The 26,294-nt window shown below is 40.7% G+C and overlaps 1 protein-coding gene across 1 annotated transcript in view; it reads right to left on the reverse strand.

Annotated features, from left to right (window-relative positions):
- Positions 1–11,226: 11,226 nt before the first annotated feature.
- Positions 11,227–26,294, reverse strand: part of LOC122057294 (ferredoxin-dependent glutamate synthase 1, chloroplastic/mitochondrial-like) — a 77,878-nt gene continuing 62,810 nt past the window's right edge. The window contains exons 15-27 of the mRNA XM_042619347.1: positions 25,233–25,291; positions 24,985–25,090; positions 20,476–20,572; positions 15,138–15,253; positions 14,797–14,994; positions 14,551–14,661; positions 14,028–14,267; positions 13,843–13,941; positions 13,216–13,311; positions 12,900–13,097; positions 12,721–12,795; positions 11,497–11,625; positions 11,227–11,376 (exon numbers count right to left, since the gene is read on the reverse strand). Coding sequence (XP_042475281.1) covers positions 11,242–11,376; positions 11,497–11,625; positions 12,721–12,795; positions 12,900–13,097; positions 13,216–13,311; positions 13,843–13,941; positions 14,028–14,267; positions 14,551–14,661; positions 14,797–14,994; positions 15,138–15,253; positions 20,476–20,572; positions 24,985–25,090; positions 25,233–25,291 — 1,659 coding nt within the window. The 3' untranslated portion in view covers positions 11,227–11,241. The remainder of the gene's footprint in view (positions 11,377–11,496; positions 11,626–12,720; positions 12,796–12,899; positions 13,098–13,215; positions 13,312–13,842; positions 13,942–14,027; positions 14,268–14,550; positions 14,662–14,796; positions 14,995–15,137; positions 15,254–20,475; positions 20,573–24,984; positions 25,091–25,232; positions 25,292–26,294) is intronic.

Raw genomic sequence — 26,294 nt, forward strand, 5'->3', positions numbered from 1 at the left:
GTTCTAAGAACCATACCACTGGTCTGTCCCCCTTTGAGATCTGTTCAGGATACCAGCCTCGGGCACCCATAGACCTTATCCCAGTCGTGTCTAGTTCTAAGACCTCCCAGTCAACCGAATCTTTTGCTCAGCATATACATGATTTGCATGCAGGTATAAGGAGACAGATAGCACTGAGCAATGAGCAATACAAATCGAAAGTAGATGTGCATAGAAGGCTACAAGAGTTTCAAGAGGGCGATATAGTGATGGTAAGAATCAAGCCGCAATGTTTTGTTAGGGGAAAAGCGAGCAAGCTACATACTCGTAGCACAGGTCCGTTCAAGGTACTCAAGAGGATAGGTGCCAATGCATATGTTCTTGATCTGCCAGCTAGCATGAAGATCAGCAATATTTTCAATGTTGAAGACCTAGTCCCATACCATGGTACCTCTACCTTTACCCCTTTCTATCCTGATGACCTTGAAGACTTCTCTTTCAACATTGATGAGACTTCTGAGCCAAGCCAACCACTTCCCCCCACCTCATTACCACCTGTGCCTAAGGTCACGAGAAGAACTGAAGAAGTTGAGGAAATCCTTGATGAGAGGATTGTGTCCACACACACTGGAGGTTTTAGAGAGTTCTTGGTCAAGTGGCATGGACGTTCGGAAATTGACAATACCTGGATCACAATGCAAGAAGTCCAACAACTCAACCCAGACCTACTTGAGTATTAAATGAGCTTTAATTCACTGGAGGTGAATTCTTCCAAGCCGGGGAGAGTTGATGGGGACATCAAGACGTACAGCCGAAGGAAGAAGAAGACCCAACCTTCTTTGTGGTTGAAGGATTAGGAGGAAGAAAAAAAGAAAGAAAAGGAAGGCTCGGTCCAGCCTTCCCAGCGCTGGATCGAGTCTTCTCCTTCCTTTCTTTGCCAAGATTGTGTGGCCCCCACCAAATCTGATATGTAATTTTAATTCCTAGGATTTTCCAAGATTGTATGGCCCCACCAAATCTGATATGTAATTTAATTTCTAGGATTTTGCCAAGATTGTGTGGCCCCCACCAAATCTGATATGTTAGTAGTTTTAATTCCTAGGATTTTGTTTATTTAGGTCATTGAGTTAAGTAGGAAACTAAATAACATTCCTATTTGTTTTTTTTTAGGAAGCTTCTTTATTTCTGAGATTATGTTCATAGATTAACCTTTTTCTTTTTAGTAATTATCCTATTATTTATGTAAGGCCATTGGCCACAATGAGAAATAATGAATGAAGAATATTGAAGGCAAAACAGCCCCCAAAACCCCCCCCACGATTTCTCTCTCTCCCCTCTCCCTCCTCTCATCTCTCACTCTCGGCCTCCCTCTGTTTCACGTCTCCTCTCTCTCTCACGACTCTCTCTCTCTCTCTCATCCTCTGTCTCTCAGTTACTGCTCCTGTTGTATCCACTATTCGTGAGCTGTTGAAAGCTCCATCACCCACACAAGCTCCATCGGCAACAACAAGGATCACTACACAGCAAGCTGGATTTTCTTCATCAACCAAGGTTGGACTGCAACTCTTCATTTTGGAGGACTTCGACTTTTTCTTTACTCCTCAGACCAGGACAACAACAAGGTAACTAATTAAACTAAACCCCTCCCACCTCCATATATCCCTATTACATGTTGCAGCCCATTAACATTGAAACCAACCTATGCCCTTTTGCTTATGTCTATTTTTACCATTGTTTTAAGACGTTTCGTCACTGTTATGTTTCCAAAACCTTTGCGGATTTTTCTATTTTAGTTGGCTGCTAGAGGACATTGATTGTTTGCATATCCTATTTGGTGTTTGGATTGATTTGTGCTGAACCTAACATTCGTATGACGTTTGTTCCCTTCCCCATGTCCCCACTTGAAGCTTAAGTAAGAGTTTATGTGTTTTTCCGCCTAGATTATTATTGCTTTTTGCTACTTTGTTTATTAGTCTCATTCTATTTTGCATGTTTAATCTTGTTTGCTGAGTTTCTTTTGTCATATCTACCCAAGTCCCTTGAGTTAACCCTACCTAGTTGTTAATCTTGTAGGAGACCTAGTCACCTAGGAACCCCCTACATCAGAAAGCCTTAGCCCATGTGCAATACCTGCCTTGCTCACGCCAAAGAAAGATGACACCTGACATATGTGTGTTGATAGTAGGGCCATCAATAAGATCACCGTCAAGTAGAGGTTCCTTATCCCTAGACTTGATGACATGTTGGATATGATGGCCAACTCTTCAATCTTTTTGAAGATTGATCTCAAGAGCAGGTACCACCAAATTATAGTTAGGCCTGGAGATGAGTGGAAGACAGCCTCCAAGATGAAGGATGGCCTTTTTGAGTGGTTAGTTATGCCTTTTGGCTTATCAAATGCACCTAGCACTTTCATGAGGATAATGAATCAAGTGCTCTAACCATTCATTGGCAAATTCTTAGTGGTTTACTTTGATGACATCCTCATCTATAGTAAAACCTCGTCTTCCCACTTGGATCACTTATAGAAGGTTTTTCATGTGCTCTTACAACAAAAACTTTCTGTCAACCTCAATAAGTGCACCTTCATGAGTGATCATCTTCTTAGGGTTTATTGTGTCAGCCCAATGAGTATCTGCTGACCCTGAGAAAGTGAGCAATTGTAGAGTGGCCTGAGCTAACTAATGTCCATGAGGTGCGAAGCTTTCATGGCTTAGCCACTTTCTATAGGAAGTTCATCTACAGGTTTAGTTCCATTATATCTCCTATCACCGATTGCATGAAAAAGGAGTTTCAATGGACTAAAAGTGCTACGAAGGCCTTTAATGAGATTAAAAAGCTTATGACTGAAGCTCCAGTCCTGCGCCTCCCGGATTTCTCTAAGGTCTTCGAAGTGAATTGCGATGCATCTGGTATTGGAATAGGTGGTGTCTTAGGACAAGAGGGCCGCCCTGTTGCCTACTTTATTGAGAAACTCAATAAAGCTAGGCAACGATATTCCATATACGACAAGGAATTCTATGCGGTTGTCTAATCATTGTGCTATTGGCGACATTACCTTTTACCGCAAGAATTCGTGTAATTCTCTGACCACCAGGCTCTGAGATACCTAAGTGCCCAAAAGAAACTTAACCAGAGACATGCCAAGTGGGTTGAGTTTCTCCAAGAGTACACTTTTGTACTCAAGCACAGACCTGGTGTCGAGAATACTGCTGTAGATGCACTGAGCTGGGTGAACATGTTCCTCAGTCGCACCAATGCTAGGAATTAGGCTAGTGTGTTACTCCAGACAATGAGTGTAGAGGTTGTAGGGTTCGAGCAAGTCAAGGACCAATACCCCACCTGTCCTGATTTTAGTGAGCCGTTCACTTCCTTTAGTGAAGGCAACCCAGTCAACCGCTCGGACTACCTACTTAGGGAGGGCTTCCTTTTTAAAGGGAGCAAGTTGTGTATTCCCAGGACTTCACTCTGAGATTTCCTGATCTGGGAATTGCACGTTGGGGGCGTCGCTGACCATTTCGGTCGAGATAAGACCATCACCCTAGTTGAGGACCGATTCTTTTGGCCAGGACTGAAGAGGGATGTTGCTAGAGTTGAGTCAGTGTAAGACATGCCAAACTGCCAAACAACAAAAGCAGAATACGGGTTTGTACACTCCCCTACCCGTTCCCCATGCCCCATGGCAAGACCTTAGCATTGATTTCGTGCTTGGTCTGCCAAAAACTTCGAGGCCATGATTCAGTTTATGTGGTTGTAGACCGTTTCTCGAAGATGGCCCATTTCATCCCATGCTCAAAGACCTCTGATACATCCATAGTAGCCAGACTTTTCTTTAATGAGGTTGTCAAGTACCATGGGTTGCCCCTCACCATAGTGTCCGATAGGGATGTTAAGTTTACTAGTCATTTTTGGAGGACCCTATGGCAGATGATGGGCACGAAACTCCGTTTCTCCTCCGCTTTCCACCTGCAGACCGATGGCCAAACCGAGGCTGTCAATAGGAGCTTAGGGAATTTATTGCATTGCCTCATATAACACGTTACCAGTTGGGATCGAGTCCTTAGCCAAGCTGAGTTTGCATACAATAGTTTTAAGAACTGTACCACTGGTCTGTCCCTCTTTGAGATCTGTTCAGGATACCAGCCCCGGGCACCCATAGACCTTATCCCAGTCGTGTCTAGTTCCAAGACCTCCCAGTCAGCTGAATCTTTTTCTCAGCATATACATAATTTGCATGCAGGTATAAGGAGACAGATAGCACTGAGCAATGAGCAATACAAATCGAAGGCAGATGTGCACAGAAGGCTACAAGAGTTTCAAGAAAGCAATATGGTGATGATAAGAATCAAGCCGCAACGCTTTGTTAAGGGAAAAACGAGCAAGCTACATGCTCGTAGCACAGGTCCGTTCAAGGTACTTAAGAGGATAGGTACCAATGCGTATGTTCTTGATCTGCCAGCTAGCATGGAGATCAGTAATATTTTCAATGTTGAAGACCTAGTCCCATACTATGGTACCTCTACCATTGCCCGTTTCTATCCTGATGACCTTAAAGACTTCCCCTTCACCATTGATGAGGTCACTGAGCCAAACCAACCACTTCCCCCCACCTCATTACCACCTGTGCCTAAGGTCACGAGAAGAACTGAAGAAGTTGAGGAAATCCTTAATGAGAGGATTGTATCCACACACTGGAGGTTTTAGAGAGTTCTTGGTCAAGTGGAGTGGACGTCCGGAAATTGACAACACCTGGATTATATTGCAAGAAATCTAACAACTCAACCCGAACCTGCTTGAATATTACATGAGCTTTAATTCACCAGAGGTGAATTCTTCCAAGCCGGGGAGAGCTGATGGGGACATCAAGGTATACAGACGCAAGAAAAAGAAACAACTATCTTCGTGGCTGGAAGAATAGAAAGAAGAAGAAAAAGGAGAAAGAAAAGGAGGCTCGGTCCAGCCTTTCCAGCGCTGGATTGAGTCCCTCTCTCTTTCCAGATTTCAGCAAATCTTGTGGGCCGTATTAGTTGTTAGTTTAGTAGTTTATTTTTAGAATATTCTTTTCCTTGTTAGTCTTTTAATTAATTAGGAAACTACTTTATTAGTTGTTAGTTTTTAAGAAGTCTTCATTTACTTTCTAATTGGCTCTTTTTATTTTAGTAACCAAGTTTATTATTTATGTAATGGCCTAGGCCACGATGGGGATAATGAATGAACAATATTTTTTGAATGCAAAAGGCTGTCGTCCTCCTCTCTCATGATCTCCTCTCACTCTCGGCTTCTCTCTTTTCTCACCTTTCTCTCTCTTTCTTTCTCACTATTCTCTCTTTCTCCTCATCCCTCTCTCTCTTTCACTTCCTTTGTTTTATCGATTACTGTTCTGGTTTGTTGTGGTTACTGAGTATTGCAGAATGGAGATCAACTCAGTTGCAAAATATTCATCGGAATGCTGCTGAACAATTAATCACCAAACTGGAATTTTTCATTCATTAAATAAGGTGGACTGCACTCTTATCTTGGAAGACCTCGAGTTCTTTTTTACTCCTCTGACTTGGACAGCAGGTAAGTAATTAAACTAAACCCCCCAACCTCCATTAATCCCCTATGATATGTTGCAAGGTTGCAGCCCATTATCATTGAAACCAGCCCCTGCCCCTTCGTTTTTTCCTATTTTACCTATTGTTTTAAGTCTTTTCTTTATTGTTATATCTCCAAAACCCTTGTTGATTTTGTATTTTAGTTGGCTGCTAGAGGACATTGATTGTTTGCATATCTTATTTGGTATCTAGATTGATTTGTGCCGAACCTAACATTCGCATGACATTTGTTCCCTTCCCCATATCCCCACTTGAAGCTTAAGTAAGTTTTTATGTGTTTTTCCACTTAGATTGATATTGCTCTTGGCTACATGTTGATTTGTCTTTATTTATTGCACGTTGAATCTTGTTTTGCTGAGCATATCTAAATCCCAACCTAATCCCAAGACCCCCCCTTAAGTTTGTCTTACCCTAATTGAATCACTCTTGTAGGGACCTTAGTTGTCTAGGAAATCCCCTACATCATGGGAGGCTCTGAAGAAGTAACAGGTACAACATCAAGTATGAGAGAAATATTTTCTTATACTGGTGGATCCGATGGAGGTGCTTCATAAGGGTATGGCCGGTTACTAGTGTTGTCTTGCTCCTTGGCGTTTTGCTCCTTGGACCTCCGAGCGTAAGTGATCACATCTCTTACAGGCTGATCTAGTGGCTCCCCCCGAATGGGAGGCATACCCTGAATAGGAGACATATTAATAACAAAATGAGGCTCTTCCTCAAGACTCTCCCCCTGAAGAGGTGACGTGAAATACAACTCCGACTCATGAAAAGTGACATCCATGGTGACACACAAGCGGCGATTAAGAGGATGATAACACTTATACCCCTTCTGAGAACCCGAGTAACCAAGGAAAACACACTTTATAGCCCGAGAATCAAGCTTGAACCTTGAAAGAGGAATTATAGGCAAAACAGACACACCCACAAACCCAAGGAAGAAGATTACAAACAATTGTAGGATCAGGGAGAAAAGAAATAGGGGGCTTAAAGTTAAGTACACTGGAGTTCACCCGGTAAATAAGGTGGGCAGCAGTAGGAACAACATCGCCCCAGAGATATTTAGGAACACCAGTGGCAAACATTAGAGCCCGAGAAATGTCAAGGAGATGACGATTCTTACACTCCGGGATCCCATTTTGTTTAGGTGTCCTAACACAAGATGTTTGAGAGAGAATGCCCAAAGAATCAAAGTAGTTTTGAAACTCCCCATCTATATACTCAGTTCCATTGTCACTACGAAGGACTAGCACAGTGGCATCAAACTGGGCACGAAGCATGGCACAGAAAGATTTAAAACAAGAGAAGGCATCAGACTTATTATGCAACAGATATACCCATGTTAGGCGAGTACAATTATCAATAAAAGTAATAAAGCAACGAAAGTCATTCCTATCAATTGTCCAAGAAGGACCCCACAAATTTGAATGAATAATAGAAATAAGGAATATCACTTTTATATTCAGTAGGAAAGTAAGAGGTGCGTGTATGTTTAGTAAACTCACATACATCACACTTAAATTGTTCCAAACCACAATATTTAACTAAAATATGAAACATGCGACGTAAAATATGAAAAGAATGATGTCCTAGACGACGAAGCCACCGGCGGAGTTGAGAGAGAGAGAGAGAGAGAGCTGTCAGCATGGAGAGTATGAGCTGCCATAGGAGGCACAGCCGGTGGAGAATCTAAGTAGTGGAGCCCATCACGGACCTGATCATTCCTAATCATTGTACCCGTCACCAGATCCTGAAAAAGGCAGTGGGTAGAAAAAAAGTGAACATAACAATTCAACTCCTTAGTTAAACGATGGATGGAAACAAGGTTAGCAAATAATTTTGGGACACCCAACACAAATGGAAGCAAAATTGTAGAGGTACAGGAAACGGAACCTTTACCAGAAATGGGAGACAAGGAACCGTCAGCCACACGTACCTTATCCCGACTGGAACAAGGAATATATGTATGGAAGACCTCAGAGCTATTTGTTATGTGATCGGTAGCACCCGAATCAAGTAACCATAAGGGAGAATGAGAGGAAGAAACAAGGAAACTACCTGTTTGAGCAAGGTTGGACACAGGAGAAGGAGCAGGGGAAGTGTCTAACTGTGTCATTAGTTGCTTGAGGACAACCAGTTGATCCGGAGAGAATGGTGCAGTAGCAGATAGATGGGCCTGGGGGCCTTGTTTTCCAGTTTTGCTATTAAGCTTACCCTTGGGACGACCATGGAGCTTCCAGCATGTTTCCCTAGTATGGCGAGGGCACCACAATAATCACACTGAACAGTTTCCCGAGGGGTAGAACCCTTAGAGGGGGTTTCAACAATCGGAGTAGCCAATAGTGCAGACCGAACAGGAACTGTAGAAGGTAGAATAACAGAGTGACGATGATCCTTAGAACCAAGTTGTATGCCTAGAGAAGAGTTGGAAAAATCTCACGACCGAGGATCTGTACTCTGATCTGATCATATTTAGGATTAAGACCTGTCAGAAAGTCATACACCTGTTCCATGTCACGCTCCTTCTGAAGTGTACCAGCATCAGTAGGATAGGCAATAGGGATTGGGTGATAGAAATCTAGCCGTTGCCATAGGTTGCATAAGGTGGAATAATAAGCTGAGAGAGAACCCTTTTTGAGTGGTGGAACGAACGGTAAGACGAATCTCATAAACTTGAGCATAGTTCCCCCCTGAGAATAAGTTTGCTTTACTGCATCTCAGAGATCCTTAGTAGAGTTAAACATGACAAAGCCTAGGCTGATAGCAGGCTCCATAGAGTTGATAAAAAAGGACATAACAATGGCATCATTGGCTAACCACGTGTTAGCGGCGACTGGATCAGTCAGTTGAGGACTGTCTCCACTGAGAAAACCAGAGAAGTTGTTCCCATGGATAGTAAGGAGACAAACACGAGACTACGTGAGGTAGTTCTGACCATTAAGTTTGATGGGTCCAGGATGAAGAGTGGACTGATTGCTTGAACGGTGACCACTAGAGGCCTCAGAGGAGGCAACAACCTTAGCATCACCACTTACTATAGTCATGGCTTAGAGACTACGCAGGTAGGCGCAAAGGGTTGCTGATAGAAAGCGCTGATGGTAGCAACAGACACAAATGCAGGCAACGGCAAGTGCAGGTAGGCGCAGGCAGTAGAAAGCGTAGGTAGCAGTGGCACAAGTAGCAAACAGTAACAGGTGTAGGTGTAGGCGTAGGCAGAAACAGGCGTTGGCAGCGATATGCAGCAAAGAGCGCTGGCAGCGATATGCAGCAAAGAGGCAGTGGCAACAAGACGACAGCAAGGTGCGGGCAGGCACAAGCAACAACATCGCGACGAAGGTGGAAGCGAGCACGGTGAGAAGGCGCAATGGGTTAGGGGTTAGGTTTGCATAGAACGGGGGCCGAAGAATGATGGACTTGGGCCTGGGAGGGATAAGGAGGATGGGATGAGTGAAGACTGGAGGAGAGATGGGCTTTAGTGTGAGACAGGTGGGCCAAGGAAGGAATAAGAGGAGGAATAGATGCGGGTGGTAAGGAAGTAAAATTACCACAGAGGAGAGATGGGCTTTGGTGTGAGTCAAGTGGGCCAAGGAAGGAATAAAAGGAGGAATAGATGAGGAAGGAAAGGAAGTAAAATTACAAGGAGGGGGAAGGGGTAATAGAGGGGGAAGGATCAAGGGTTTAGAAGAAGGGAGGGGGTTCAGAAGAGCAGGCGACAGCATAGCAGATTGTTTGCCTCGAAAAGGACTGGGAGTAAGCTCAACGGACATAAGAGGCGTGCGAAGGAGAAAAGGGGGGTGTGAGCAAAGGAAGGCAACAAAGAGAGGTAGCTACTGGGAAAGGCAAGGCAAAGCTACTGCAGGGGTAGACCTGATGATGCCGGGTCTGGAAGATTTCAGAGGGCGATCATCTAGATGCTGGTGAGGGACTGTCGGTCCCAAGGAGGAACCGGTAGGTAAGGGGATTGCCTGAGATGGTTGGGAGAAGGGAAACCCCTTGGTGGCATTGAGTTCTGCTCCTTCTCCGACCTTGGCTTGGGTGGCGGGAGACAACAAAGTTGTCTTGAGGAGGGGGATAAAGAGAGGAAAGATGATGGAGGGTGGAGGGTGGAGGGTGGAGGGTGGAGGGTGGAGGGTGGAGGCCGAAGGGGTGGTGGTTGAAAGGGGATTCAAAGGTATGTGGTCAAATAGAAGATGAGTGACGGTGGTGGGGGATGCAGAGCACTACTGGTTGGATATTCCATAGTCTCATTAGGGGCAGGCGGCTTCAGCTTAGAACAAGACAGAGAGGAGTGTCTGAAACACTTGCTAGTTGAGCAATGGGGAGGGATCCAATCATAAATGATTTCTTGGTGGAACGATCCTCCTTCATCATCCATTACAATCACCGACGAGGGAAGAAACCTCCACACAAATCCTCGCGTATGATAGCCTTTGCATTCTTCTCTTTCTGATATCAGTGAAGAGAGGTTTGCTTACCACTAATCCAATGATGCTTAAGCCGAGTTAACACCAGAAATGAAGCGGGATATTTGGAAGGGAGATCCATAGTGGAATGGAGCTATAGTCCAGCTTATAAAGTTGCATATGTTTATCCCATTGGTGAAGAATATTGTTTTCTTACCAACATGCCATGGACCACCTTCTACAACCTTTAGAATTATCATGGTGCTTCCATTGCTTGCTAAGGAAGCTCTTGACTATTGGGAAGGGAGGTCGGCCTCCGAGGAACAGACAGAAGCGCCATTTTGAGATTTCAGTTTTGAGGGAGGATAGAGGGTATCTACCGATCTTTTTGTTGCAAAGGAGAGAGGGGGGATGAAGAGAAGGAGAATGTTCATCTTTGGAGGAGGGGGCGGAGGGGTCAAAGAGGGAAGACCATTGTTTAGAGGAAGAGGGGAAAGGATCAGGTAAGAGAAGAGAAGAGGAGGGAAGGGAGGGAGAGAGAGTATCGGGAGACGCAGGGGGGAGAGGAGGAGGAGAGGGAGGGTGAGGGGGAGGAGGCCATGGCCACCAGAGAGGGAAGGTGGTTAGGTCAGGTCATGGGGGACAGTTGCAGAGGAGGACGTTCGTTCGCTCTGCAGTTTTACATGGGGGAAAGAAATTCTTAATTCAACCAAAATCATAAAAATTAACTAAACTAAGATCAAGAAAATATTCAATCCAAGTGCAGATTGAATAAAATGCTTGAAAGAAGAATGCATCTGGACATATAAAAACACTCCACATTCCATGCAATAGATTAGGTTGTCACATTACATCCAAGCTAGTTTTATGAAACCCAACCAGGCTGGCAAAACTAACCACATGGTGGGGTGGGCCAGCTACCAAATTTTGGAAATGTCAAATAAAGAAGAAAGGATCAGTTCAGCCCACCCACATGGTTCTTTGGTTGACTTAAACCTATCTCAGCAGCACAAACAAATAGAGAAAAGTTTTCATTTTGTTAGATATATATCAATAGAACAATCTATATAACCATCTATCTATGTCTGTATCAATGAGCCAAACTACAAAGTGTAAGAAAAATTGAAAAGCATTAGAGAAATAAAATAATTCTAATTAGATTCAAATAAATGCAATTCTATTTCCAGAACCAGTAATCAATGAATGGATCAACTAAGAGTTACAAGGGCTCAATCAAGGATTTCAGAGTTGAATACTACGTCCAATTAGCAGAACCAGTGGGTGCAGAAAAGACAGTTTACCCCTGGATCTGAAAGAAGAAGATCATCTAGAACAACACCATTAGTATGAACATCTTGAGTCCTAATGGCAGTGCTGCTCCACTTTGGAACCCCCACACACTGGAGAAAAAAAAAAATAATACAAGATCTCATGCTTTGATGGAAATTCTATAAGACAAGATAGTTCCTCAAATATAATGCATGTAAAATAAGTGGATGCTAATGAAGGTTTAAACATACTGAGAGAATGTAGCTGAGGTCAAGCTGCTGAGTCTTCATTAATGACACATTCCGTTGTTTTAACAAGCCTGTCTGTCCAATTATATCATCCATCTTCTCATATCCCAGTCGTGCTAACATGCCTCTGACCTGGTGGAACCATTTAACTTTAATGAAACATATACAGCAAAGAATGAATCTAAAATTTCTGGTCAGATCAGATGAATAACTACATCGAAGGGAGTTTAGCATTCAGGATCTGAGTTTTCTTAAGTAAATAAACTAATTACTCCCTAACAACTAAAATTGATTGGATGTGCAGGAGCATGGTTGATAGTTTTGGTCCAAACTTGTAGTTTTGAACGAGACAACCCGGTTTCAACCTTGTCCGAGATGAAACCAAGGGTTGAAACTGGTTTGTACCAGGTTTCGACCATGTTTCCGAAACTTGGTTTTGACAAAGAGCTGGGAGATTCATAAGTTTTGACACTGCCAAGGAGGATTTTCAGTTTTTGGCCAAATCACTTGATTTCTTCCCACCTTTTGGCATTTTCTACTCATTCAAATATTTTACAGCTTTGATTTGTGTGAATGGAGCTTGAACATAATGATTTTTTCCCCAAATCTAATTGTGGGAAGACTTAGTACATAGATATAGTGATGGGCCCAAAATCTGTCATGGGATACCTATGTGCTGCTTTCGGAGGAGCATCACCATCAACTTCAGTGGTACACAATTTGTGTCCTAGACCCACCAAGACACTCCATGTATTAAGTGGTGAGTATTCTATACTTGTATTTCTCTAAGCTAATATATGTTCTGATTTTTTTAATAGCATATTTACATTTCCAGTGTCTAAATTATATGTAGACGGTATTTATAGTAGGGCTAGTGTACAATAACATTCAGCGTACATTAGCAAACTTGGCTCCAAAAACCACAAGTATAATTTTGCATGGTTTTTCTGTGAATCTAATTCATGGAATGGGTGTAAAAAAAAAATTAAATAAATAAAAAAAATTATGGGCCTCGAAATCAAGGTTTCAATTGACCAAGAAAAATCCCAGGTTTCGGCCAAACCCAAGATATTTTGGATTTGGCCTGGGCTGAAACAGGCCTCAAAACTGAAACCTCGTTCCTTGGGCAGGAGAAGCTAAACATAGAAATTGTCATCCACAATTAAACAGAAAATGCTAAACATGGAATACATTGTCCTATTACATCAGAAAAGATCAATGACTCACCTCCTCAGCAACATACAAGAAGTAGTTGACAAGATCACCTGGAACACCAGGGAAACGGGCACGTAGTTCTTCTCTCTAAAGTAAATTCGTGAAAAGGAAAATATAATGTATCAGCATATGAACAGAACTCCCTGGATACAAGAAAATGAGCTTCATAAAAGAAGTTATCACTCTAATACCTGACTAGCAACACCCACAGGGCAATTATTTGTGTGGCAGATACGCGCCATAACACATCCAGTAGCAATCATTGCCACAGAACCAAACCCATACTCATCAGCACCCATTGCTGCAGCCATTAGAACATCAACCCCACTTTTGAAGCCACCATCAACTCTGAGAATAACCCTTTCTCTAAGTCCATTTGCAATGAGTGTCTGCAAAAAGCTATCACTAATCAAACAGAAAATAGAGTGCATAAAAAAGGAAGGGGAAAATGGCTGGGCAAAGATTGTTCAAAGAGAAAATATATCAATTTAAGGATATCACATGAACCTGGTGTGTTTCTGTGAGTCCAAGTTCCCAAGGACCACCAGCATGCTTAATAGAACTTATGGGGCTGGCTCCAGTTCCCCCGTCATGCCCTGATATCTACAACTCAAGATAAAATTTTTGGTCAAAGCCTCCCACAAGCCTTCAAATCCAGCAAAGGAGGTGCATATAAATAGATGGTGCCTTCATTTTAACCTTATATTCAATCAACAAGATCATGATACCTTCCAACTTTCTTTTCCAAGAGAAACCAGAGTATATTAAAAAATGTGAATAATTCCAAAATAAGACCATATTGGAAAAGGTACACTTAGTAAATTGATGAGATACAATTATCTTGACCTTCTGTATTAAAGCATAAGTTGCTATTTCTAAGATGCCTGATCAATTTGGAAAAATCTATTAAATTGATGAAAATATATTGGGAAAAGGGAAATTGACTTTATTCTGTAGAAACATATATGGCCTAGATATAATGAAATGGGAAAAAGAATTTGCACAGCCAACCCAAGTAGTTGAGACAAACACGTTTTCTTGTTGTCAAATGTTGATAAAGTAGAACTACAGCGACAACTACAAGAAATTCTGTTACCGGTAAGCAAAGATAGAAGACTGTTAAGGATTCAATACCTGTATTACATCAGCATTACCCTTTGCAACACCAGAAGCAACAGTTCCAATTCCAGCTTCTGCTACAAGCTTAACAGATACCTTAGCCTTAGGATTGACCTGTTCGAAACAAATTTAATTACTCAGTGAATTTCAAGTAAGCAACAATTTGCAGTCAAAGTACATGCCATGTACAAAACAATTACCTGATGAAGGTCAAAAATTAACTGTGCCAGATCTTCGATAGAATAAATGTCATGATGTGGAGGTGGAGATATAAGTGGAACCCCAGGTTTAGAATTTCTCAGTCTGGCAATGTATGCACTAACTTTTTTCCCAGGCAACTGCCCACCTTCCCCAGGCTTTGCACCTTGCGCAATTTTGATTTCTAACTGATCAGCATTGACCAAAAATGTCGGGGTGACACCAAAACGCCCTGAAGCAACCTGGAAAGGATATAAGTATGAGAAACTAATATGATGAGAAAAAAAAAAGAAGCTTGCATCTTCAACCATGCTGATGGCCTTTCTCATATATATGCACAGTGATGAAAGCTATGATTGCGTTACCTCTTTGGAGAAAACAAACACTATTGTTTTAGAATATGTTATGTTTTAGCTTTTCAGAATTTCTTCATGTTTTATCACAGCATACCCATACTCATCTCATAGTCATTACCATGCAAGTAAATAGCTCATATAGATGAAACGGGGAACCAAAGGACGTAACCTGTTTGATTGCACTTGTGGCAGTGTCCCCATTCTGAAGACCTTTGAGATGTGGAAGTGTTGGAGAGTAACCATCAATGACATCTGTAAGTGGTTTCCAACGAATAGGATCCTGGACAAAATAATGTGATGCTCAAGTCATCTCTAAGATCTACAGTTTAGGAACGATGACAAAGAAAGAACTAAGTTATATTTAGCAATGCAATTTGACATTCACAATTTACAAATGGTTAGCAATGACAACTACCTCACCACCTTCTCCTGAGTTAGATTTTCCACCAAGTCTATTCATTGCAATTGCAATTGCTTCATGAGTTTCTCTCGAAATCGCACCGAGTGACATACCACCAGTGCAGAAGCGCTGAACAATGGAAGTTGCAGGTTCAACCTTTCCCACAGGTATCGGGGACCGGTCACTTTTAAACTCAAGAAGATCACGAAGTACCTTAGAAAATAAAATAGGTAATTGTAGAAAACGTCAATAGAGAGTAGACAATGGTTTAGCAGTAAGCTGTCAAAAGTAGCCTAGATGAATAAAGAAAGAATATAGAATATTAAAACAAAAACGGAGTAAATTCTGAAACTCACATTCACAGGTCTGTTAGATAGGTGTTGCTGATAGACCGAATAGGCACTCTCACTCTTTTGCCGAACTGCTTTATGTAGCAGCTTTGACATCTCTGGGTTATTTCCATGATATTCTCCTTTTGAAAAATAAAAGAATGGACCTTGAGCAATCTGATACACAGATGCAACATTACACTACTACAATGCAGTTAATTCCATGAAAATGCATGCCATAGATCCATGCAACAGTGACCAACTTATAAAAATTTTCAACCAATTTTCATATGCAGTATAAAATTCCACCCCCCCCCCCCCCCCCCTTATTTCATTTATTGTTTTGCATGATTTGTTGATAACATGCCCATAAATTGCATAAAAGTGAACTAGCAACAAAATAAAATTCTAGAGGAATTCCTCCTTTGGCAACATATCCTCTCGGGTCTCTGAATGTGGGGACTGGGGACAAGATGGCCTCCATCCAATCTAGGTTGCAGTCAGACATCCTAAATCACCTCCTTGCTTTTGAAGAACAAGCAACCTCCCATGAGCTCTCCTCTCTCATACCCAAGAAGAAAGTTTCTTCAAGCAGAAATCCTAGATCAAATGGTTAGAGCTTGGAGAGTCTAAGCTAGAGATGGCTCCACTCTTCACAATCCGGATGCCATCAAAGCTGAAGCCTTGGGCTACTTCTTTGAGCTCTTTCAACCACCTCCCTCCTCTTCTGATCTCCCCATCCCCCTGGCCTTCTCAATAAATTCAACCCTCCTTCACCTTCTTGCCTCTCTCCAAGCCATAGTTGTCATGGCGTCGCCTAGGCGTCGCCAAGACGGCGATTTGGCGTCCTGGCTGAAAAAGAAGTTCATGGCAGTGCTACGATTTACGTGACTCACAAATGGCGGTCACCATTGGCTGATAGGCGTCGCCATGGCACCGCCATAGATGCTAGGTCATGCCTGATTCACTAGGCGGTCGATTTTTTGTAAAATGCAAGGTGATTTTGATAGGGCTATTTTGATTTTTGATGTTGCTTAATGTTGGTTTTATATGCTATAGGGTATATATTGTAGGCTTGTAGCATGCTAAATAACTTTAAAAAATAGGGAAAATAAAAAAGTAGCATACTAAATAACTTTAGAAAATAGGGAAAATAAAAAACGACACATGGGTGATTTGACCGCCATGGCAACTCCATAACGAGCGATTCATCGCCAAATCGATTAGCCACCCCTCCACAGCCTTGGATCGATTTGACGACGTGACAACTATGCTCCAAGCCATCCCCTTAGATGAGGAAATCTTTGCTGCTGTCCTCTCGCACAAAGCAAATAAAGCCCCTGGGCCCGATGGCTTTCGCATGGTTTTCTTCTCCTTGTGCTAAGCCATTATCAAGGATGATTTCATTAAAGCTATCAAAACCTTCTTTTTCAATCCCTCCCAAATCAAAGGGGTGAATCACACTTTCCTTTGCCTTATTTCTAACAAAGATGGGGCCACCTCCATGACAAACTTCAGGTCTATCTACCTTCGCAACCTCTTATACAAATTCGTTGCAAAAATCCTTGCCAACAGGATTCAGCTAGTTGTTGTCTCTCTTGTTAGTGCAAATCAGTCTACCTTCATAGCCGGAAGAAGCATTTATGATAACATCATCTCATCATCTCATGCCAAGAGATTGTCATAGGTTTCGATAGAAAATCCCATTCTCCTACTGCCCTCATTAAGATCGATATCCACAAAGCATTTGATTCCATCAAGTTGGATTTCATTTCTAAGGTGCTTCATGGTATGTTTTTCCCTCCTGTCTTTATCAATTGGATTCATTCTTGTATTTATTCCCCTAGCTTCTCTGTCCTTGTTAGCCTGACCAGTTTCTTTCCCTCCTTGGTTTTAGGCAAGGCTGCCCCTCTCTCTCTTCCTCTTCTCCCTTGATCTTGAGGTCCTCTATCTATTTATCCAGTCATCCACGGACCTCCATCTCATCTCCCCACTCCCTAAATGCAAAGCCCTCAAGCTTTTACTCGTCTTTCTTTTGCCAATGATCTTATGATTTTCTCTAAAAATGATCCCCTCTCTATCCAGGCCCTTATGTCCTCCCTTCATCTTTTTGAAGACTTGTTTGGCACTCTGGCCTGCGTAATAACCTCCTTAAATCCTACCTTTCCTAGTTGGGTTCTCTAATGCCTTAAAAGCCTCTCAACTTGATTTAACAAGTTTCTCCCTGTTAAATCTCTCGGCCTCCTCCTCATCACAGCTAGGCTCACAACCCATCATTGACCCCTATGTTGGTTCTCATCCATAAAAGACTCCAGCTTTGGAAAGGAAAGCTTCTCTCTTATGCCGACCGATTGGAGCACATCAAATCCATGCTCCAATCTTTTTACATATACCAGTCCAGTGTTTTTAAGTTGCCCCAGTCCACCATCAAGGCTGCAGAAACCCTTACGTGTACCTTTCATTGGAAAAGAGTCGGTCCCCTGTTTGTCTCCCCAAGCAAGAAAGGAGCATTTTGGTTTGCGTAGGATTTATGAGGTTAACTCCGCGGGTATCCTCTTATTTGGAAGCTTTTTTCCAAAAATAGAATTTGGGTCTCCTGAGTTTATTCTTTGCTCTTCCGGAAAGACTGTCGTTGGATTGTAGCCCATCATTCAGATGCCTTTTGGCTTTGGCTAACGATCTTACGAGTTGATATGACATATGTAGGGAACTCTATCTATGATATTGCAGGAAAATTTCTTGCTTTTTGTGCCACCATTAATCACATCTAGATCGAACGTAATCTTCAAAGATGAACTTCTGACTCCCGCTCCTCTGACAAGATTCGGAATTCCATCTACTTTGATGTTAGTTATAAGCTCAACATGCTCCCCCACCACCCTATAAGGGATTCTCCAAGGAACATACTCCCCTGTGTCCTGGGGTCTTCCCTCGTCCATCCTTCAGTCCCCCCCTCCTCTTTTACTGGGGTCTAATGCCTTGCTTAGCTTGTTTTAGTTTTGTTCTCTTTTCCCCTTGGGGCCCTATGTATTCTCTCTTTCTTCTTGGTAATGAGTTTATTATTCACCCAAAAAAAATCTAGAGGAACATTATTTCGTATCTCAACTTTAATTTTAATTCATTTAATGATTTACATAGCTTTTTCAAGATGTAACAGTGCCAAAGCTGCTAATATTTTTCTATCTACATATCTGTGTTTACCATTATGCTTTTTCCAACCAAACAAGAAAAGTTTATCAAGTTGGCAGACTTAGACAAGGGCGATATACGCAGGTCTTGTCTTGTTCTCTTGTCACCTTTCTAACTCCTCCTGCGAAAGGTGCGATGGGTTCGGGTGGCCTAACGAGATTAGAATAGCTGGTCTATTTTATATGAACAGGGAAGAAGAGGCTGGGCTTAGGAGTACTTAAGAGCAAAAACCAAGCTGTGATAGAAGTTAGGAGCTCGGCCTTATCCTATTTTTCTTCGGGTTGTTTGATCAAGAAGGAAGGGATTCCAAGTTGGCTGAAATATTTCATCTAGCATCATGGATTAAAACATTAAAGACCTGATTGAACAAATCTTTGACCCACCAATCAAAATGCATCAAGGTAGCAGAGCCATAATTGAGCATATATGAACGTAATCTGAAAAAATTCCCTACGAGGAGGATGGTGTTATTGTTGGCTCCGGGATGACATAACAATTTCAGAAACAACAAAATTAGACTAAAAAGTAGTGAGTAAAAAACATGAGTACAAGTGCAAGACATGATGCAGACCCACTCCATGGTACATTTATCCATAAAAAATATCTCCGATGCCTGTGCCCGTGCCAAGGTTCAAGAACTTGTTTCGTTTTGGTGTTTCGGTGGTTTTGAAACTACCGAAATACTAAAATTTCACCGAAATGGTGTACCTTTTTCCATGTGTTTCACTTGGCCATATTGGGGGGCTAATGGCCAAAATTAGCGAAAGGAGTGAAACGAAATGCCCGAGATTACCAAAATTTTGACAAAATAGTTCCTTTTTTGGGCTGAAATGAGTGAAATTACGAAATGAAATGACCGGAATGTGACCGAAATTGTGTCTTTTTGTGTTTCGTATGCAATTTCATTCCACTAGAAAAAAAAGACCCAAATATCCAAGATTTCAGCAAGATATCGCTGAGTTTTTGAACCATGCGAATGCAACATGGCATACAGTACATAACAAAGTCCAGTAGACTTCAATGTGGATAAGATTTATTTTAATCATAAAATAAAAAATGTGGAACTAATGCAAATGATAAGAGTGAAACTAATATTGCATACATGCATATTTAAAAATAAATAAATAAAATATAAGGTGTAGCCCAGGATCAATTCCTTGGTGAGTAAATAAGTTTCAGTCTAGTAGAACCATATGCGTTTAAACTTATTAAAAATTCATTTTTAAAAATTGGACAAAGGGCAGATCATCCTACTCCAGGATCCTCACCTAGAACCATTTAACTAGGACACTTCATAAAAAATGCGGAGGAGTTTGTGCATTACGTTCAATTATCTTGACTCTTATTAGTTATTAATATGCTATCCCTTGGAAACACTATAGCTCAAGTTAAAGAGCTAGATTCAACTTGGATGGACAAGTTGAGTAGACCTTGGGCCACTAGGTATTTCTCAAATAGGAAACCAGGGCTTCAACTTTATCCTAACATTGAAAATGTATGTACATACAAGCTATAAACATCAGAAATGTAGAGCTAGTTAAGTCTAAAAAGCAAGAAGATGCCAATGTAGGAACCATTTAGCATAATATGACCATTGACTCAATATTAGAACAAAATGCATTTTCAGGCAACCCTACCACATTCAGGTAGGAGTGACCAATTTCAATTACATGGAACTAGAAGAAGAGGTAGACCTAAAATGACTATTGACGAAGTGGTAACAAAAGATATGCAGCTGGTAGGGATCGATTCTAGTATGACCGTGGATAGAGGCGAGTGGAGGACAAGGACCCGTGTAGCCGACCCCCTATAGGGGATGTTCTAAGGATGCTGCTTTGACTACTGCTTTGACTTCTTCTTTTACCTCCTTTTACCTCTTTTAGATCGTATTTTTTTATGCTTACTAATATCTTAGACCTTATCGGATCCATGTAGCCGACCCCATCAAGTTGGGATAAGGTTATGGTTGTTGTTGTTGCATTCAGGATCTAATGCAATTACAACAAAATTACCAAGCATGAAACTTTAGCTGCAGTGGCAGTGTGGCACATTTATATAGTACCTTTCAAGTAATTTCAACCAAATAAGCATATATCGTAAGTATAAATAATTTCTTAAATAGACTCCCAACAGATAAAAAATCTTAGCATGTTTGATTAAAAATAAATAAAAATACCTCCTGGTCTGAACTGTATAAATCCAAAATTTTCTAATCTCTTAGCTGTATCCTCTGAGAAAGCCTTCACCCAGAAAGATAAACTTTCCCGAGCCAACTGCAACAATATAGACCAAAAAATAAGCAACAACATTATAACAGGTCAAAATAAGAAAGCACAAGAGTTAGGTTGCTAGGATGCTTGCTTGCAAAACAATCTGTATTTTTCATTTCTTAAAAAGAGAAATTAAGCTGAAATCCACAATACCTTAGAGACCCGCCAAAGTAACTCAAACCTCTCATTATTCAACAATCAGCTATTAATATATTAAATTAGAAGCTACATAATTCGAAGGAGGAGCCGAAACTCCGTAAGAGGGACAAGAAAAATAACAGGCAGTAGCCAACATTGCCCGACAGCCACACATCAACCTCCTCAATGAAACAGCATCATCCCATCGGCCAGCTGATGCAGATAAAACACAGAAGTGGTTGGGTTGAGTAACATATGTGTTAAGTGTTTTTAATTGCTAGTTAGGTGTTTTATTTGGGCTGGAATAGGTCTCTATGAGTCCAGCCTTGTTGAAGTTGTTTCTTTATTATTTTATTCAGAGTTTTAGTCAGTAGACTACCTCCATAGCAAGCTATTGGTAGGATATTTAGGCTCAATTTTAGTCCTGTTTAGAGTCCTTTATTTAAACATATGTAAAGGCTATGCTCTACTGATGCATTCCAAAAACCTGGTAGGACAGATTCGTTGAACTAACCCACAGGAAAAAATCACACTGATAGGAAGGGGAAAAAAAAAACAGAACAGAATATGAGACATAAATAACTTGACAACCAGCACTTGGATGCGACTGGAAATCAGGTCGAATACATCAGAGAACTTGATAAATATATGCTATAAAATTGGAGTTGATCCAATGGTTTGATCGAATGGAGTACTACTAGAGGTGAAGAACATATCACAATATGAGTCCCAACCGACGGTTGAATGTGCTGTAAGAATATGAAAAAACAACAACCAAAATAAGGTAAAAAACAGAAACCACAGGTAGGGAAACTTAGTGATATGCAACTGCAGTATGATGCGGATCCAGTTTCCAAAACTGGAATTGGATTGTTTATGGGCCCATCCAATCAGCAAATACCCAAATTACAAGAGAAAATGGCCAATCTGTAATTATTCTCAAGTTTAAATCAAAGTGGCAGAACTGTAAATATATGAAAGTTCTTAAAAGAGTGGCAGAATCGTAATTTCAGGAGCCTCCACTTAGAAGTAGCAAAAGTAAAAAAGATGGGTTAAGTATGGCTAAAGGGTATTCTTGGAATCAAGTTAAAATAAGGACAAAACATACTAGGTAATTCTGGAAACATGAAGCAAGAATTAAAGGAACCCACTTTATGAGGTTGTGTTCAACTTCAAGACAGCAGAAGAAAGTCTCTTTTAAACACAAAGAAGAACTCAAACAGCAGCCCTAGCAATCTGCCTTAAATAGCTCTAGATCTCCAGATTTGATGTTGCCTAGGCCTGCTAAGTCGATCCAAAGCACAGCTCTAGAAATCAAGCAGTACTTGCATTATAGGTTCCTGAATCCTGAAATCAGTGGTAGTTGCAGGTTCTGTTTGATTGCAGAGGAGGGTTTTCAGGTGTGCGAGTCTATGGTTCAGGTCGCATATGGTAGTGCTTCCTTCACCCAAGCCTTAGACTCGATGGCCAACTCACTAGGGAGCAAGATCAACTTTTCTTGTGACTCAATGAGTCGGCAGTAACAGGAAAGAAGATAAAAACAGAATATTAACAAGAAATAAGTGAGAATCAGAAGGAAGAAGAAGAAAAATAGAAGAGAGAGATCGCAAAATGGGGGTTGGAAAGAAGGTACCTACCCAGCACCATAAAAAATATTCAATCAACTCATTCTTCAAATCTCTGCCCAATGAATTGGGTGACATGCTTATTTCTAATAAAACGGAATTAAACCTACCTAATTAAAGTCTAGAATTGAAATAGAAGCAAATCTCCTAATTATTTCCTAAGACCTAACCTGACACAAATAGAAACACAACAAAACCCAAACTGGAAATTCCCTACATAGCCTAATAACTATAAAAAAATAAAAGATTACATATATTCCCCAAAATAAAATAACTTAATCTTTCTCAAATAAAATAAATTCAAAATATCCTACTGAACCCAAAATACCAATTTAGACCTGGTTCGTCTCGGTTGAGTTTGCCAAAAGGGTCAACCCGGTTCAGCCATGTTTTCACACCACATCAACTTAAGCCTAAAAAAGGGTTTACTTATCACCTATGACGGCCACAGTAGGAAAGAAAAGGTTGCTGGAACTGATAGAACAGTGAAGTAGAAGAAGATGACAGAAGGAAGATATGATTTGGTATCACCACCAAGCCTATGGTTAGATTCACCACTAACTAGCCTACATTACACCACTTAGGAACCTGCAACTAATTCACCACAGCAGCCATTCTCCCAAGAGAGCAATTCTTCAAGCATCAAAATCATAGGCAGCTTCCCACCTCTTCTTTATTTTTAATAAGCAATCAACAACTACAAAGAGTAGTAACCCTACCAGGAATGGGGTTACTTTGTTGCCAAGCTACTTAGGATTTTCTAGAAGGAGATCCAATGCTCTTACAAGAAAATAGAAACTTACAAAATAGAAACTTACAAAATATAAACTTACAAAATAAAAGGGAGACTCTTAGTTGCTCTTACCATAACTACGAGACTACTACATAATAGGAACTGAATCACAATAAAACAAAATAGTAACTAAGCTTGTAGTAACTCTACATGTAGCAGCAACATGGGCCCATGCAATCAGCCAAAAAAGATCCTCCAAAGCCTGCTGGCCAATGCCTACACATGGGCTCTTTATAGGCTTAAGTAATGACTAACATATGGGCCCAAGTATAGGCCTGACTATAACTTAAGTCTAGCCTAAAATGAGCAGGTTATAACTCAAGTCATTGGACCTAATCATCGAATTAGGCCCTGACTGGGCTGTCCCTTCTTCCTCCTACACAGTACACTGGCCTTGTACTGCTTCACTACCCATGAATTTTGATGATTTTACAAACCCCCCCCCCAAAAAAAAAAACAATTTGATGAATTAATGAAAGGCTTTTGATTTGTGGATTCAGGCTTGCATTTGTAGGATTCAGGTGTCTTGACTCTTGTGGATTCAAGAGTGTCTTAACAGCAGTGAAATTCAGTAGTAAACCCTTGTGGGATTCTAGGCTTGTGTATTGGTGGGATACTGACCCTAAAGATCATGTGGATTCCAGAACAAATCTTTCTTTTATTTCTTCAATTGAAATCAGGCCAGATTTTTCAAAACTTCTTTCCTGCGATTTAATTTATTTATTTTGATAGGTTGTCCTGCATCGTATATTTCTGTCATTCAATTTCAGTTACAGATTTCAGGTTAGTGCAAGTCTTAGTCACTGAGTTAATCATTAAATTACCTCTTCTGATGTCACGCCATCGATTTGCATAACAGGTACTGGTTCCAAATTCTGTTTATCCTCATTTTTAAAATCAATTTCAGAATTCCTACTTGGTCATCTTTTTCAAAATCTTTGTTTTCTGATTAGATTTTTCAGATATGATTTCAGAACATTGTTAAGGGTTCAATCCATTGTGTATCCATTAAATCATATCAACAATAGATTATTGTTTGAATCTCAAATCCCTGCTATCAAATTTTGTTCTCCAACTGAATTTTCAGTTTCCTACTTCAAGTAGGCTTCTTAATATGACCGCCAGATCAGCATTTTATCTTACGACTATGTTCTAACTGATAATTTGAGGATTTGACCTAAATTTCAGGTTGATCAGAATTGATTTGATTGAACTATTTATTGACCTAAATTTCAGGCTTCTTAATATGACCGCCTGTTGCTACTGGATTTACCCTGGTTCAAGTTTGGTTCAGCATTATCAGTCCTTTTGGAAAATTAATAATCTTAACTGCTACCTCAGCAGAGGACTCCTTCATTTATGCATCCCCCTGGACAGCTCTCCGTGACCAGAAGAAAGAAAATGAGGGTTAAGAAAAAGTGAACTCTACAGCTGGGCTACTCCCTGACCACTACCACAGTCATGAATCATAATCCCTCAGTCCTTCCTGTAGATAATCTCGCTCCTCTTCCTCCAAAGCAAGTGTGGGAAGCCTTGTTAGGATGACTCAATTGATTTCCTTTAATATATAATTCTTCCTATACACACAGGAGAAACGTATCTATTGCCAACACAGAAATTAGCCAAATAGTCCATCCCAGGAAAATTCCCTCAGGTCATAAACTATCTCACTACTCCAGATTTGTGATTGAAAAGCAAGACTGTGTGCCTGGAAGCAGTAATATGGAATTAACTATGCACTTTTTCCTCCTTAAACATGGTCATAACAATAGTGGTGCTAATTTTGGATTCTCTGCTCAAGAATAGCTCAATTAAATGCCACATTAATCAAAGTCCAAGTGTCCTTGCTATCTTCATACCTCATCAAGACTTAGCCCACCAATTTTGGCAACACTTCCACAGAATGCAAGATCAACAATTTCTTTTCCCAAGCCATAAATCTCAAATATCTGTGCCCCACAATAACTGAAAACAAGATACAAATAAAATCTATGTAATATAACTGCCAATTACATCTCGAAACAAATGGAACTATAAGATGCAAACGAAAAAATCAAGATATGGGAAAATCAAAATTTAAAAGAGAAACAGAATTTGTCCCACAAACCTGGAAAGCAAAGAGATGCCCATCTTAGAAAGAATTTTGAGAAGTCCAGATTTAACTGCCTGAAATAGTAAGAAGAAATCAGCATTTGTGTTTAACAAATGGGATGGATAAAACAGAATTTAGGCTGCAGAACTTCCTCAATGTAGCAGAAACAGATCCCATAGACTTCACAGAATGCATACCAAAAGAATAATAACTCTTGTATCAGGGAACAGTTCCAACTACTCAAAATGGTAACATTTAATCATGCATGATAGTCAAACACATGATAAATGTCATGCCTGCAGATAAAACTGTACAAGAGACGACACAGGATGGCATAGTATCATAGAATAGCATAAATGGTGAAGCCATTTTGTAACTTTAAGGTTTAAGTAAATCAAGTAAATTATGTATTCACTAATAGAAGGAAAAACTGGCTGAAGATAGCAAGTAGTATGCTTATGGAACTCTACTCTGAATCACCCTAATGGCGTAACAATATGACCAATAACTAGAAACAGTTTTTTGAGGCAGAAAGAAATCCTACACAGTGATGTGGGTGATAAGGATGTTCCTTCTACATTTCCATTACTTACCTAAGCCACAGTGCCAGATATGCTGAATGTGAAATTTCCTACAAGCAAGAGAACTCAAAAAGAAATGCTGCTCATGATGGACTACAAAGTGGAGAATCGATCCTATCTTCCATGACTTGCATTCCCATTAATGAGGGTGTAAATTAGTCAGGTTCACTTGATTTAATTCGGTCTTTACTCAGTCTTTGTCTTGTTCTAACAAGATCGAGACCTACCGATGAGTTAATCCATCTCAGGGTGGCCAAACGAAAACCATTTATTAATTGATTGTCTAGTCCCACTTACATAGGTATTTGGTCTTAGGACAGAATGACAACAGATTGACCCATGTTTTTTGTTTTCTCTTGGATAAGTTAGGTTAAGCTATCTTTGGCCCGTATTTTGGTGTAGGACAGATTATAGCCTTTGATCAGTTCATAATTTGTCGAGTTCCAATCAGGTTTGTTAGCTTTTCCCCAGCTTTTTTTTCCTCTTCTTTCTTTTT

This window comes from Macadamia integrifolia, chromosome 12 (genome assembly GCF_013358625.1).
Source record: "Macadamia integrifolia cultivar HAES 741 chromosome 12, SCU_Mint_v3, whole genome shotgun sequence".
Taxonomy (NCBI): domain Eukaryota; kingdom Viridiplantae; phylum Streptophyta; class Magnoliopsida; order Proteales; family Proteaceae; genus Macadamia; species Macadamia integrifolia.